Below are 15441 nucleotides of genomic sequence, written 5' to 3'. Positions count from 1 at the left end.
CCCTCCCTCTCCCCCTCCTGCGCGAAGCGCGGAAGCTTTGACGTTTCATTAAACTATATGAAAGAAGGCAATTCGTTGTACCGTTCTCGAATCTTAATCCTCGTCTGAATTCAGTTCCCTCCCCCCCCCCTCCGCGCGAAGCGCGGAAGCTTTTACGTTTCATTAAATTATTAGAGAAAGAAGACGATTCGCTGTACAGTTCTCGACTCTTAATCCTCGTCTGAATTCAGGTCCCCCCCCCCTCTCGCGCGAAGCGCGGAAGCTTTTAAGTTTCATAAGATTATGAGAGAAAGAAGACGATTGGCTGAACAGTTCTCGACTCTTAATCCTCGTCTGAATTTCGATTCTCCCCCCTCCCGCGCGAAGCGCGGAAGCTTTTATGTTTCATTAAATCATTAGAGAAACAAGACGATTCGTTGTACAGTTCTCGACTCTTAATCCTCGTCTGAATTTAGTTAACCCCTTCCCCTCCTGCGCGATTCGCGGAAGCTTTGACGTTTCATTAAACTATTGAAGAAAGAAGGCGATTCGTTGTACCGTTCTCGACTCTTAATCCTCGTCTGAATTCAGGTCCCCTCCCCCCCCCCTCCCGCGCGAAGCGCTCAAGCATTAAAGTTTCATAAGATTATGAGAGAAAAAAGACGATTTTCTGTTCAGTTCTCGACTCTTAATCCTCGTCTGAATTCAGGTTCCCCCCTCCCGCGCGAAGCGCGGAAGCTTTTAATTTTCATTAAATCATTAGAGAAAGAAGACGATTCGTTGTACCGCTCTCGAAAATAATCCTCGTCGGAATTAAGTTTCCCCCCCCCCTCCATCCCGCGCGAAGCGCGGAAGCTTTTACGTTTTATTAAATCATAAAAGATTGGTATAACCGTTCTCGCCTCTGAATCCTTGTCTGAATTTAGGTTCCCCTCCCGCGCAAAGCGCGGAAGCTTCACGTTTCATAAGATTATGAGAGAAAAAAGACGATTCGCTGTACCGTTCTCGATTGTTAATCCTTGTCTGGGGCGGCGGCGAAGCCGGCCCCGGAAGCTCAGAGGTTTTAGGCGTTTAATTAAGGTCATATGAGCATATTTTTTTTTGTATACCTTATTATTTCGTGACACTGGCAGGTAACTATTTGGCGTTGGGTCAGGGGCTTTAGGAATTAAATTACCGTCAGATGAGCATCTAAGGGCCCGCCGTAGGGCCCTTGGTGGGATCCAGGGGGCAGAGCCCACGGAAGCTTAGGGGTTTTAGGCATTTAATCACGGTCAGATGAGCATATTTTGATGCCTCATTATTTGTTAACACTGGCAGTTAACTATTCTTTCTTTCTTGCTCTCATTCTATTTTATTTCTCTTTAATATACCTTTTCAAACAAAGTGTGGGAGGGGGGGGGGGGGGAGAGTTCGAGGCTCCCGATCCCCACCGTACCTCGGGCCCTGACATGTAGGAATCTTAAGGATCATATTTCTTGCCTGGCTGCAAATTTAGGAATTGGTCATTTTCCAACAAACACATACAAACGTATAATTTACTAAAAAGTGAGGAAAAATCTCGGAAATGATATAATTTCAGCATTATTTGTAATCCACCGTTGTGGAATTAGAAATAAACCACATTTGAATTTGATTTCCACTAACCCCCCCCCCCCTCCCTATCAGTATGCCAGTATCTCCTCTTTTCCTTTCCCTTTCCTTCCTTCTCTCTTATTTGTTTTATGGGGGGGGGGGGGGGGTCAACAGCCTGGGAGGCAAAGCCCTTTCGACCCCTCGATCTCCTTCTTCCCCCTTTTCTTTTCTTCTTCCTCTTCTTTCTTTCCCTTTCTCTCCTCTTTCCCTTTCGCTTCTTTTCCTTTTTTTTCTTTTTTTCTTTTTTTTTTGCGGGGGGGGGGGGCCAAGGCCCGCTCGGCCCCCCCCCCCTGGATCCGCGCCTGCTCCCTCTCTCCTTCACACTTCCTCTACTGTCAATTATATTCTTACACAAGAAGAAAAGTCCTGAACTGGAATGTACATCTTTGGTATAAAGCTAGACGATGAATATGATGAACTCAAAGTCTAACGGATCACTTTCTAGGACATCGCTGCATATATCAAGAGGGACTTGAAAAAACAATTAATTACCCTCCATATGTTTTGTAACCTGTCTTTCCAGACTCTACGAATGATCAAATATCTGAAGCGGGCTTTCAAAGAGATGCTGAAGGAGAATGAATGGATGGATGACAACACACGAGAGGTCGCGGCAGAGAAGGTAAGACCCCCAAGAAAACACACTGTCCAGTCCTGAAGTGAAGGTATCTGGTGGTAAACGGTGGCTGTTTTTTTTTATAACGATGACGTAAAGTTAAGACGCTTCACATTAAAAACACAGAACATATACGCGTAGGACCTTTGATGCGTGCAGTTGTCAGTCATTTCAATGTAAAAGAATGAAAACGCGCGGCAGGATTTTTCTTTTCTTCGGCGGTTCACCGCATCATATTTGAACAAGCCTTTACTTGTGTTTGCACGTGCCCACAACTGTTCTGATTCTTAAACGTTTTCTAAAGTTCCTCGGTTATAAGCTTGACAGCACTCTTAAATCAAATACACTTTCTCCATGTCATTTATGATAATACCATTTGATTGATATGAATTGGACGCAAGTTCGATAGGAATCATTTCCATTCAATACATAATATCATTGTTATACTTGATTTCTAAGTGATATACATTTGTTTTTTCCCCCCTCCGGTTATACGTGTTCTAGTGCGATGCTATGCAAGAGCTTGTCGGATATCCGGATTGGCTTTTTGATGAAGAAAGGCTGAACGAGGAGTATGAAGATGTGAGTCGGATATATTTGTTTTAAAATAGAAAATACATCTTGTAAAGAATGTATGATACAAGTAACTTTGAGGAGTATGCATATCAACCTAAAATGATCAGGGATGTTCTTCTTTCTCATGTATTTAATAAAAAAAAATTGAATTCGGTCATGATTTCGAGGCCTATTCATTTCGACGCCTTTTCAAACTAAGGGGAATACTGAAATGCTGTACATTTTTAAATTTTTTAAAATAAAGTCTTCTTCTATCGTAGCGGAAGTTTAATTCACAATTGTATACGTAAAACCATTACTAAACAGCATTGTATTAATGTAGATATGTGCATTAGAAACATATGTTGACTGATTGTATTAACGCATCATGTCAAATACATGTAGCAAACACCTTCAAACCTTCTCTGCAAAATATTGACAGAAATATTAATAAATAAACAAATGTTTATATAAAATATGAAAAATTTATAGTAATTATTTTGAACTATTTCAACAGCTTGATTTCAGACTAAACGATTACTTTGGTAACATTCTTCGCTACGTCGGCTGGTCGGCTAACGAGAATCTGAAGAAACTGAGAGAGGAGGTAGATCGAGATGGGTAAGCATGATATGAAACCACACTATTTGTTTGAGCTTGGGACAATCAACTCGTTTTATGATTTACTTCTCAGCAATTGTCACTGGAGCATGCGTCGCATTATTTTCATTTTGCGCAATTAAGAAGAGAAAACATGCGGGTAACAGTGATCCTCTTATTTTTATAGAGCCTATTTAGCAGAAAAAGGAAGAGATTATTGATTATTATTATTTACAAAAACAACTCCATCTTGAAGAACAATTTCAACATTTCGTCAGTCAGATCTATCACTGTGAAATATTTGTTAATGCGCTTTAGAACTTATTAATGATTTACGTTGTTTTTGTTGTCATTTCTTTTGATTCTAGATGGCTGATTGGACCCGCAGTAGTTAATGCATACTATCGATCTAACCAAATCGGTAAGAATATTGTTTATAATCATATAACAAAAAAATGCTTCTGATTATGACAGTATTCAGAAGAATAAAAGTTGTAAGTGTAATGGAAAGAAAAAAAAATGTTTGAATTTTTACAGTTAATTTTTGATGATTCAAAAAAATGTCCATAACAGAAATTGATTAGATAAACACTTGATTCAAATTTGTGATCGTCAGTTCTTTTGGCTATCAATGCGACATGCTTGCTGATACATTGTACGGCTTCATATCAAGTGATGGCGCTCTAACAACTCATTCGATAAGCTTCACCAACACTGTTCAGTGATTTTGAAGATGGCAATTCCTGCCAATGCTTTGTTGCATGAGCTTTGGTCGCCTGTCCAAGCGGTGATAATGAGAATGACATTGTTGTGTTGATTATAAAACACAAAACATAGTAAAGCTACTCCCAAAAGTTCACTGTTGCCAGTTTTAAAAGTGTTATGGAATGACTGTCCGCCTAGTCACAGTGATTAATTAGATTGTATAGGAGCGGGTTCTAATATCTCCGTCGGCAGGAAGCGGGGGTGGGGTGGTCATAGGCCCTAATCAATTTTTTACAATCCATGGGGAGGGGATAGTGAGCGACTCTAGTCTGCACCCACCAATCCACCTATAAATTAAAGATACGTAGTAGTATGTTTTTTTTTTCTTCCTTTGTTTGCAGTGTTTCCCGCTGCGATTCTACAGCCGCCATTTTACCATTCCGAACTTCCGTGGTATCTGAATTTCGGCGGGATTGGGATGGTTATCGGACACGAGATCACTCACGGCTTCGATGACAGAGGTAACACAGTCATTACACATGTCACAAGATGTCACACTATTACAATAGTCAATGACAAATGCAACGTATCCAAATAATCATACATGTCGAATGTCACACTGAATTAAACCACTCGATGACAGAAGTAACGTAACAAAATGATCACACAATTCATAAAATTAAATGGCAGATGTAACGTAACGAAAATGATTTAGTAAAAATGTAACTTAAAGAAATGATCATGGTCGATGAAACAGTATAATTATGCACTTAATATGAAGTGCCAAAAATGCAACGACACACTAACTCTTTGTCCATTTCCTTCATTTTTCTTCGCAGGGAGACGATATGACAAGGATGGAAATTTAGTTCAGTGGTGGAGTAACAGCTCTATTGAAGCATTTAAGGGCAGGGCTGAATGTATAGTGGATCAGTATTCAGAATATGTCATGCCTGAAAACGATATGAATGTAAGTAGTTTTTCACAATCAAGGCATGTTCTGTACATTGATAAAGGTGTATGTATTCTTTTAGGGATATCAAGCACAATATATAATGGGGTCTAGAGCTCCTGTAATATCGTGTTTAGCACGTACAAATATCAGCATTGATCGTAAAGCATTCCGAAAAGGTCGAACGTCTAGGAACGGATGTTTCTCACCGATTTTCACAATCTCAATTACAATATGTTAATCTTCTAGCTCTTTCGTTCTAACTTTTAGCACGTACTAATCTCGTGATAAAGTCTTGCTACATTCTGAACAACTCGCGATTCTAATGGGTGATATCTGTCACCAATCGTCGATATGATGTTAAAACGCGATACAACGAGCTTCGGAGCTTACACAATACAACATTTTAAGCACGTACTAATGTCATGATTAGCTCAACAGTTATGGTGACATTTCATGAGGAGCACGTATTGCTGTGACAAAATTACCAGCAGTTATAAATGTTATTCAAATAAGAGGACACATTCAATTCCGTCTTGATGTGGACGTGATGTGTTCCGTGAAGTAGAAAGTTGAAACATACGCATCGTATCTCGTATTAAAGAGATATACTGAACATATCAAAAGCTCGATCGAAATAAGCCTAATTTTTTGACCATGCTTAAATATTTTTGATAAGCTGTTTAAGAAATGTTAGTTTCATCATTCTTTGTTTATTTTTAAAGTCTTGAGCTACTTGTCTCGTAACCAGTTATTTATATTTTTGTTATTCTTTCTCCTAATATTTTACAGCTAAATGGCAAATTGACGCAAGGAGAAAATATAGCAGACAATGGAGGCCTCAAACAAGCATTTAGGGTTGGTATTACATGTACATGATAAAGACTAGGGGTGTGTGTGGGTGTGTATGTGGTGTGTGTGGGGGGAAGAGAGCGCGAGGGAGAGAGAGAGAGAGAGAGAGAGAGAGAGAGAGAGAGAGAGGAGGGTGAACGAGGGAGAGATAGAGAAGTGGTTGAGGAATACAAAGATAGAGGAAAGGGAAATATAGGCGTAAATGTTTTTTTTTTACATCGGAAGGGAATTAAGTATACTAAGAGAACAGCGTTAAAGAGGGAGTAAAGAAAAAGATGAAATAATAAGAGAGAGAGAGAGAGAAAAGAAGAGAGTGAGAGACAGGGGAGGGGATAGAGGAGAGAAAGAGAGAAAGAGAGAGAGAGAGAGCTAGAGAGGGAGAAAGAGAGAGAGAGATGGGAGAATGAGGAGAATCAGAAAGGATGGTTTTTGAAAGTATATCATCTTAATAAGATAATGCATAATTTAGACAAGTAAACGAATCAATTGTACCTAAACACGTGCAAAATGCTTGATGAATTTGACTGACTGACTAAACGGTCTTTTTAAAAAAGGTTTTACCGGTTGCGCAACCATCCGTAAGCATTGGGATGCTAACACTTTTAATTGTACTTTTTTCATCCATGACGTCATCCTAGGCATATAAGACAATAGTAGCAGACACTGGAGAAACACCGCTCACGCTCCCGGGGCTAAACCAGACGCAGGAACAACTATTTTTCCTCAGCTTTGCACAGGTTCGTGTCTTTGCATCTCAACAGCGAGTTATGATTTCACCCTCAATAACGATCTAGTGCAAGGAAGTTACATACACGCCTTAGGTTATACATTTCGTTGTCCTCTTCTTTGAATATCCTGGATGGGATGGAAAGTTGAACGTATTTCATCTTTAAAATTAAAACATATTATATGAAATGAAGAAATGGAAAATAGACAAAATCATTGACCGAATAATCACAGTAATTTCTCTATTTCAATGTAATGTTTGAAGTATTGTGATGTAACTATCGCGTATAGTTCACAATAAATTCATATCTCATATCATATTACATCATATCGTATAATATCAATTCCAAATCTTTCTCAATTTTCTGTATACATAAAACTGAAATAAATAGCTAACATAATATGTGAGGTGACGGTTAGCCCAAATATTTCAAGTAAGGGTAAATACGTACTCTCAAAGGGATAGACATTTGAGCGTTTTAACCCTTAACTTGCCACTGTTGCCGAATAGTACTTTCGTTGCGTTCCATGTAAGCTGATTGACACAATAAACTGCCAGGAATCAACGTTGGGATTTCACTATAAAGAATTCAGCACAATATATATTTCTTTGATTTTTCTTCTTCACTTATTCAGGTATGGTGTAGTTCGTTTCGACCTGAGGGTCTTACGGCAAGAATATTAACAGCATCACATGCCCCCGGAAGATACAGGTGATTATGATGTCATTTCTATTTTTAGATACATGTATCACTCTGCTTCAACTGCAATTCTAATCTGTTATGAAGTTGACTTTTGAGAAAAATCAAAAAAATTGTGAAAGTTTGAGGAAATAAATAAAAACGAAAAATATGATTTTGTTTGTTTTTATGTTTGGGAGTGGAGTTTTCTTTGTAATCGAACAAGTAAAATGTGACATTTTTTCTTTCTCTGGCAAACACATCTCACTTTTTATTATCTAGACGACAAAGATCGGTTTTCTCCAAAGGAATTGTAATTATACAATACTGGATAGATGTGTATGCTCACGCCCTTGATGAATACATGTAGGCTACTTTGACGAGATGCAGCATTTTCTTTTTTTATTTGCCTTATTACAAGCGCTAATGTCATCCTATCGCTGTTAAAATTGGAAACAGTTAAAGTTTTCTTGTTTTTACCTATTACTAGTACTTGAGCTATTTGTGATGTGATATAAATGCACTTCGTCAATGTGTTTTAACATCGCGTCTTCTTTGTGGAATCTCATTTCTTCTTTCACAGAACTATCGGGCCTGCGCAGAACATGCCTGAATTCGCCAAAGTGTTTGGGTGTAAGGACAACGATTATATGGTACCCACTGACACCTGTACGGTATGGTGATGACGCAGTCAGGAACGAAGACTACTACTACTACTTCTCAATCATTGTCAGGGAATTATGACATCACAATCAAGCGAGCCTGATTGATGACGTATGAGATAGGGAAACCAATCATCAACGTATATGAACAAGCGTAATCACGGCCCTGTTATTTCATATTTGGTAAAATATAATTTTCAAAAAAAGGCAAATCAATGTAAAGGGGTCGCATTTGGAACTACAAACGAAAGTTTAATGGAAACTGTAATATGTCATTATAGCTCAGGAAGTTGTATACTTACAAGATGTTATTGATATAGTTATAAGTAACCCGCAAGTCAGCATTTCTACAATGTTAATGAGCATGATAATAACAGTTATAATAATAAAAAAATCAGAATGATGGTAATGAAGATAATAATTATGATAATAGTAAAAATTATTATTTAGGATGATAAGAATTATAGCAGTAATAGAAATAGTATGGTAAATATGATAATAATAATAAAAATACTAATGATAATGATGGTATTAATAATAGTAATAATGATAATAATAATGATAATAACGACAATTCTAAGAATTATAATAATAACAATTGACAGAATATAATAAAACCAGTAGCATTAATGACAACAGTGATAATAATTATATGAATAATATTATAATTGATATTGATCGGTATTGGACCCCCTTTTCCTAAATCCTAGCCCCACCTCTACAGAGTGTATGTTCACTGATTATGTAAGGTATGTCTTCAATCGCTTTTTTAATCGTTCCAATGATTGACGAAGAGGGCGTTTTAGAAAAGGGTGAGTTTTTAAACCGCTGCAAAAATACTGATTTCAAAAATATGAATAAAATCTGTATCAGAGGCTCTTCACTTGTCTTGAATCATGCATTAGGGTCTTATCATTTTCATTTTTTTTAATGGGATTTTGTTTTGAACCTCACTTAAGTGTGCACAATCGTAAGGAAAACATACATATTTTTGTGTTGTTTTATTTGATTTGATTTGACTGAAACAATGCTCCCCCCTCGGATAAAAAAAAAACCCCATTAGTTTATCAATATTGTATATATGCAAGGTCGAGCAACGTGTTTGATTGTTTTTCATATAATTTTGTGATTAAAGCTATTATACCAAAATATGCACTATGTAAATTACAAATATGAGCAAATATGAATTTAATGCCGTATGGAATACGATTTTGATGCTCGATCGTGATATTTTGTCGCAAATTAAAACTATTGTTTAGCCCATTTCCTATATTGTAATCTTTACTTTTTACACCAGATATTGTTCAAACAAAAATTACATGCCTTGAAAATCCAAACTTCGTAAAGATATATCATGTGTGAAAATCTTGGTTGATATACCGATGATATTTTGAATGATATTGAGACGAGAAAGGTACCTGTATGATAATGTTTTTAAAGAAATATAATGATACACTTTTTTTTGCAGTGCGTGCTCAACTTAAATAAGTGTTATAATTTAAGGAGCATTTTACGGTTGAATTTTATTTGATATATTTTGCTTGAATTAAAACGTGTATTGTATTTTTGGTTATTATTAGACTTTCATTGGTAGATTTTAGAAAGGCCTATAAAAGAACTTTATCATATTAGAGAATTAATCAAATTTGTATCACCAATGCTGCTTTTATTATCAGGATAATATAGGCCATTGAAGCACTGTGTATCACCATGGTTACAAGATAATATTCAAATCTATTTACCACTCATATTCATGACTTGGTTGCACCATAGAGAAGGAAAACGTTCATAGTGTACACCTATAGCAAATTTGTGATAGATTTGTTTGTCTTTTGAATTTTACATACATATTTATTGTATCGCTTGGTATAGTGATTTCAATGTAGCACCTTCTGCTGTTTTTGTGGTATTATTTAATTTACGATTTAAATGGAATCTATTCTGTATTTCAGCTGAGCACAAGCATATTAACAGGTAAAGGTTTTTAATCATTTTAGTTTTATCTAGCCTTGCAGTGAAATACAAAAACTCCTAGTTCTTTCTGTGTGAGAAGTGGATTCAAATCTCTAAAATACTCGTTGTTGTAGTTTCTCCCGCTTTTTTATGCGACACCTTATACTCTCCTTACTGTCAGCACCTAGCTCAGCTAACCATACTATCTTCATTGACGTGTGTAAATTATGTACTTTCAAGTTCAAATTCAGAGATGTTTTCATACACTTGTATATTTATATCATTTCTTTTGGTATTAATATTAATTACAATTATATCGTTATGTATTATTGCCTAGTCGGTGAAATGTTGTGATTTGATACTGAAAAAGAAATTGATATTATAACCGATATGACAAAAATATGTTTTGGATGTCATTTGTGTTTTTTAAAGTACGAGTGAGAAGAGTGGTTTAACAATTGTGAGTAAACCTATTTTTGAAGGCGCGGCAATGAACAAAACATTAAAATACAATTTAAAAACAATATTACTATTACTGCTACTGCTACTATTTCTTCTTTTACTACTACTACTACTACTACTTCTACTACTACTACTACTACTACTTCTACTACTACTACTACTACTACTACTACTACTACTACTACTACTACTACTACTACTGCTACTACTACTACTATTATTTTTACTACTACTACTACTACTACTACTACTTCTACTACTATTACCACTACCAATACTAAAACTACTTCTTCTAATACTACTTGTGCTACTACTACTATCACTGAAATGATAAAAGATAATGAAAAAGGCAAAAATTATATGACTATAAAAGAAGTATTTCTACTGCACATTTGTTTAATAAGTACCGCGCAAGGCGCTAACATGTAATATCTCTCACGTACAAATTAACTTTGTAAGCAAGGAAATATTTCAACAGCAATCGAGCTCTGGGAGATATAAAAATGACAAGCCGCTTGCAAAAAAGACTACTATACCGTGGGGAATGATCCAAACTAGGATGAACATGCTTGGAGATTAGCTTGACCTTTCGGATATCCGTTTACTGACACGGCCGAGACATCGTGGATTTGATTTAGCGATGGCGGGTTGCATGATTTAACATGCCACTTCAACGTTACGACTAATGAATTACAGATCACATAGCTTGAATCTTGTTCTGGAGGACTTTAAGGGGTACCAATTGGAGGGCAACAAGGGCATGGGCGTGTGAAAGAGGGTAAATATGAGAGGATGAAGGGGGTAGAGGATATGAGAAGGAGGGGTTAGTAAACTAAGTATTTAAAGCAGTGGTGTAGCGTGGGTTCAGACCATAAGGGGGGGGGGCACCTGGATGATAATGGAGCACGATAAGAAAGGGAGGGGGGGGGGGGGGGAGTCAGAGGATGTGAGAGTAATTAAAAGCAGTGGGTCCACACTCCGAAGGGGGAGCATAAGGGCAGGGATGTGTGAGGTGTTAAAGATGAAAGGGTGTGTGTGTGTGTGTGTGTGGGGGGGGGGGGGGAGGGGTGAAGGAACTGATCGTAATTAAGAGTAGTGGCGTAGGTCATGCCTTGAATTGGGTGTCATGATGGGGGGGGGGGGGGGAGATGGCGGCCGTATACTCGTTGAATGAAATGGGATGTTACAATGAAAATGATTAACTAAGAGGGTGCGGTTAGGTGTCCTATCATCCTTTTTTTATTGCGTTACCCCCTTTAAGCTTTGCTTTTCCCTTTAAATTCTATTCTTCCCTTTTCTACTTCTCATTTCTCCATTTCGACAATGGAAATAAAAGTCACCTTTAAATAGCGCTTGAATACTTAGTTCATAAATGGTTGTTATCATTATTATCAAGGTCATTAGATTGCTAATCAGCAGATCATAGTGCACACGCCCCACTATCTGGAGAGTATTCCGTCCAGGCGCCATTTTATCGGGCGGGACTCGAACCGCAAATCATGTAATAAAATAAAGTCCGGTTACGTATCCACGACATGTATTTCCTTTTTGTATTTCCCTCTTTTCCGCCATGGGAGACTGTGGTGCACCCCCTCCCCACCCTTCCCCGTTAATACTCCGCTCCTGGTGAAGAGGAAAGGGGGTAGTGTGTGAATACAATGGCGCCGTATAAATCTCGTGTATTTGGCATCAAAGGATTAAAGATACAGTTTTATCTGCGGACAGTCAACAGTCAAGCGGCACGAAAGAGGGAGATACAGATATTTATATAGACAAACTGGAGAGAGAGAGAGAGAGAGAGAGAGAGTGTGTGTGTGTGTGTGTGTGTGTGTATGTGTGTGTGTGTGTGTGTGTGTGTGTGACAGAGAGGCAGAGAGAGAGAGAGAGAGACAGGGAAATATTTATTAAAATAATAGATGGCTTACTTGCACAAAACTAATCGCATACAAATTAATTGTTATAAGAGCAGCATCTCTGTAAAAGTACGACCTGTTTACTTTTTTAGGATGTGGGGAAATGGGATTGTGACCTTTTATTTTTTATTTTGCACCCGCTTCACTTTGTCATTTTTCATATTTTTGTCAGAGATATCTTGACATTGTGCTTCCACCTTCCCTTGATCCGCCCCTGCCTCCGGCACCACCCAAGCGGCTCCGTCTTATCCAAGATGGGAGTCATAAATAAAATATCTGGTATGTGGATTACCCCCGTCAATATATCACAAAATGAATAAACATGAAGATAATTATCAATGTCTTGTTTGACGTTGATTGAGCTGTCCTGTGGTAGGTTGATCTCCTTTCCTGACATCCGTGAATAGGTTATTAGTTCGCTAGTCTTAACGATTTCGAATCACTGCGCAGGTGAAAGGTAAACGTTTTGGAAGAAGATGAAACGGTCTTTGCCCTAATGTGCAGTGACCAGTTTAATGGTCCTACCAGATTTAGGTGTAATTAGCCGCCAATATGTCACATCGTAGGTCAATGACGTAGCTACATGGCAGGGCCATCAAAGGGCACGTGCTTTACAATATAAACTGGTGTACAATGTAGATGGGGACAATAGGATATAGAGAATAAAGAAGGATGGTGCAGGGAAATTCGAAAAGAAGATGATTACGACCTCTCTCCAAGAACATTCCCCCTAATCAACGGCCTTGTTATTTCGCATTTCATCCAGCAAGTGGATGGTGTCCCCTCATCTAGACCAATTGTGGATCAGGCGAAGGACCGTTCCAAGACCATTTTAAATAGGTACGTAGGACCAAATATGTTCTGCAATTTAGCTATACAACTCTCAAACTATTAAACCAACAAGCAAGACAAACATAATATATAAACAATAGTCCTCATATTTCCAAAATGAAAAAAATGGGAACATTCGTTTTATATTCTTGAATTTACCGCAGGTGTTACGAAATCATAACGAGAAAGGAGGAGGAGAGATAGCGAGAAACAGAGAGAGAGAGAGAGAGAGAGAGGGAGAGAGAAAGAAAGAGAGATAGAGAGAGAGAGAGAGGGAGAGGGAGAGAGAAAGAAAGAGAGATATAGAGATAGAGAGAGATAGGGAGAGAGAGAGAGATAGAGAGAGAGAGAGAGAGAAAAAAAAAAAAAAAAAAAAAAGAGAGAGAGAGAGAGAGAGAGAGAGAGAGAGAGAGAGAGAGGGAGGGAAACAATTTGAATGGGGGCATTACATCCTCATAAACATGTACCCCTCCCAATCTATCGACGTCACTTCTGATGATAACACATTGCCTTATCCCATCCATCTCCTGTCTTGGGTTAGAATGTCGCCACATGTCAACCATTCCTGTATCCTTAACCGTTTTTAACCGTCGGTGCACCAGCCATGTATAAGGTGAACTGTATTTTTAAATTATGGTAATAAGCGAGTTAACGGAGATTGTATCTCCGTGGTAGTAGTCAAGCCATCTGTTCTAGGGGAATTATCGATAAGCTTGAACAGTTATGTGACATATACATCAAAAGCGTGGCGTAGTCCCACCCAACCGTTCACGATAGATTCAAGATTAAAGGTATGCTCTATTTTATTTGTCCGTGGTTGAGTTATTCAGAGCAAGTCAAACTTTGAAACATATTTCAAAGACTTAACCTTAGATATCAGCTCCTTAAGAATTCCCCCCTCCCTCACTCTTTATTTTGTTTTCACAGCATTATCCCCATATGTATATACCTTTTTTTTTACTGCCCCACCACGGTCATCACCACCACCCCCACCACACGATTCCCTCCATTAAATATCCATGAAGCTTTGATCAATCAACGGTACATTCTATTAAGAACTATATGCCTATTCATTCATTATTACTGGTACCAGTACCACTATTACAGCCACGTAATAACCACTTATACATCTACCATGATTGCTACAAAATTCTATCTCTACTAAATCATTTGACCTTAAACTCTCTTATCACTACGTTACGATCTAATCAAGATAGCAGTTGTAAAACGGAGATATTGTGGAGGAGAAAACATGAGAATGCAATTAGATTTTCATGGAAGGAAAACGGAAGCAGACAGCTAGATGCAGGGGTGACTAATTATGATGTGATTGGGGCATATTTGTAGTTTTGGGAGGAGTATTGTGAAGAAAAAAACCCAATAATATGTAAGAAACAAACAATAAATAAACTGGTGTGATATGGTTGAATCTATGATGAGGGGATGGGGGGGGGGGGGGGGGGGGTGTGACAAACAACAACAACAAGTAATTGTAAAAATGTACCATGCTTTGTTAATTTCCCATGGAATGTGAATAAAAGCCATCAAAAAGGTATCTTGTGTTGGGGGAAACAGGAGAACATCATTACGTTCCTATCGAGGGGAAACGGAAGCAGATAGGTGAAGGTAAGAGTGTAACTAATTATGATAATGGTGGGGTGTAACTGTGGTTGGGGTTTGGGAAAAATAAAATTTAAAATTGCATATTACGTGAAGTTACAATTAAAATGATATATGTTATTAGAGAGAGAGAGAGAGAGAGAGAGAGAGAGAGAGAGAGAGACTGAGAGACAGAGAAAGAGAGGGGGTGAGAGGGGTGAGTGATGTGTATTTGTATGTGTGCGTGTTTGGTTGCATGTGTGCGTTTGCGCGTGTGAGTATGCGTGGGTGTGTGTGTGTGTGTGTGTGTGTGCGAGAGAAAGAATGAAGAAAGGGTGTAAATCTACGAGGTGATGATAACATGGATAAGTAGAAGTCATGCGATAAAGCTGCATGCGAGTGCCTAGAAAATATCCGGATCCATGCAAATAGGATGACAAATGAAAATAAGAAGAGGAAATCACAAAACCCTAATAAAACATGGTGATACTGTACATGGAAAGTAGATCGGTTTGTAAGATAAAGAGGAAATAAAAGAGATATGGAGGAAGACGAGAATGAATAGAGAGAGAGAGAGAGAGAGAGAGAGAGAGAGAAAAGGTGGAGACACACACTCGCCCACACTCTCTCACACACACAACCACCCACCCATACATACAGAATAGAGGTGGGAGAGAAAGAGAGACAGGAGAAAGAGTAGGCAAATGAGTGATAGAGAGAG

The 15441-nt window shown here is 38.1% G+C and overlaps 1 protein-coding gene across 2 annotated transcripts in view; it reads left to right on the top strand.

Moving 5' to 3' along the window:
• LOC575956 (neprilysin-1) overlaps positions 1-10317 on the top strand; it is a 47422-nt gene extending 37105 nt beyond the window's left edge. For both annotated transcript variants that reach the window (XM_003725993.3, XM_776314.5), the window contains exons 12-21: positions 2138-2236; positions 2735-2812; positions 3303-3406; positions 3754-3806; positions 4492-4611; positions 4930-5060; positions 5835-5900; positions 6533-6631; positions 7257-7333; positions 7884-10317. In XM_003725993.3, coding sequence (XP_003726041.2) covers positions 2138-2236; positions 2735-2812; positions 3303-3406; positions 3754-3806; positions 4492-4611; positions 4930-5060; positions 5835-5900; positions 6533-6631; positions 7257-7333; positions 7884-7983 — 927 coding nt within the window. In that variant the 3' untranslated portion in view covers positions 7984-10317. The remainder of the gene's footprint in view (positions 1-2137; positions 2237-2734; positions 2813-3302; positions 3407-3753; positions 3807-4491; positions 4612-4929; positions 5061-5834; positions 5901-6532; positions 6632-7256; positions 7334-7883) is intronic.
• Positions 10318-15441: the final 5124 nt, after the last annotated feature.

This window comes from Strongylocentrotus purpuratus, unplaced genomic scaffold (genome assembly GCF_000002235.5).
Source record: "Strongylocentrotus purpuratus isolate Spur 01 unplaced genomic scaffold, Spur_5.0 spur5_scaffold_16, whole genome shotgun sequence".
Taxonomy (NCBI): Eukaryota; Metazoa; Echinodermata; class Echinoidea; order Camarodonta; family Strongylocentrotidae; genus Strongylocentrotus; species Strongylocentrotus purpuratus.
The sequence above is the reverse complement of the archived record's forward strand: the minus strand, read 5'-3'. Positions and strand labels throughout refer to the sequence as shown.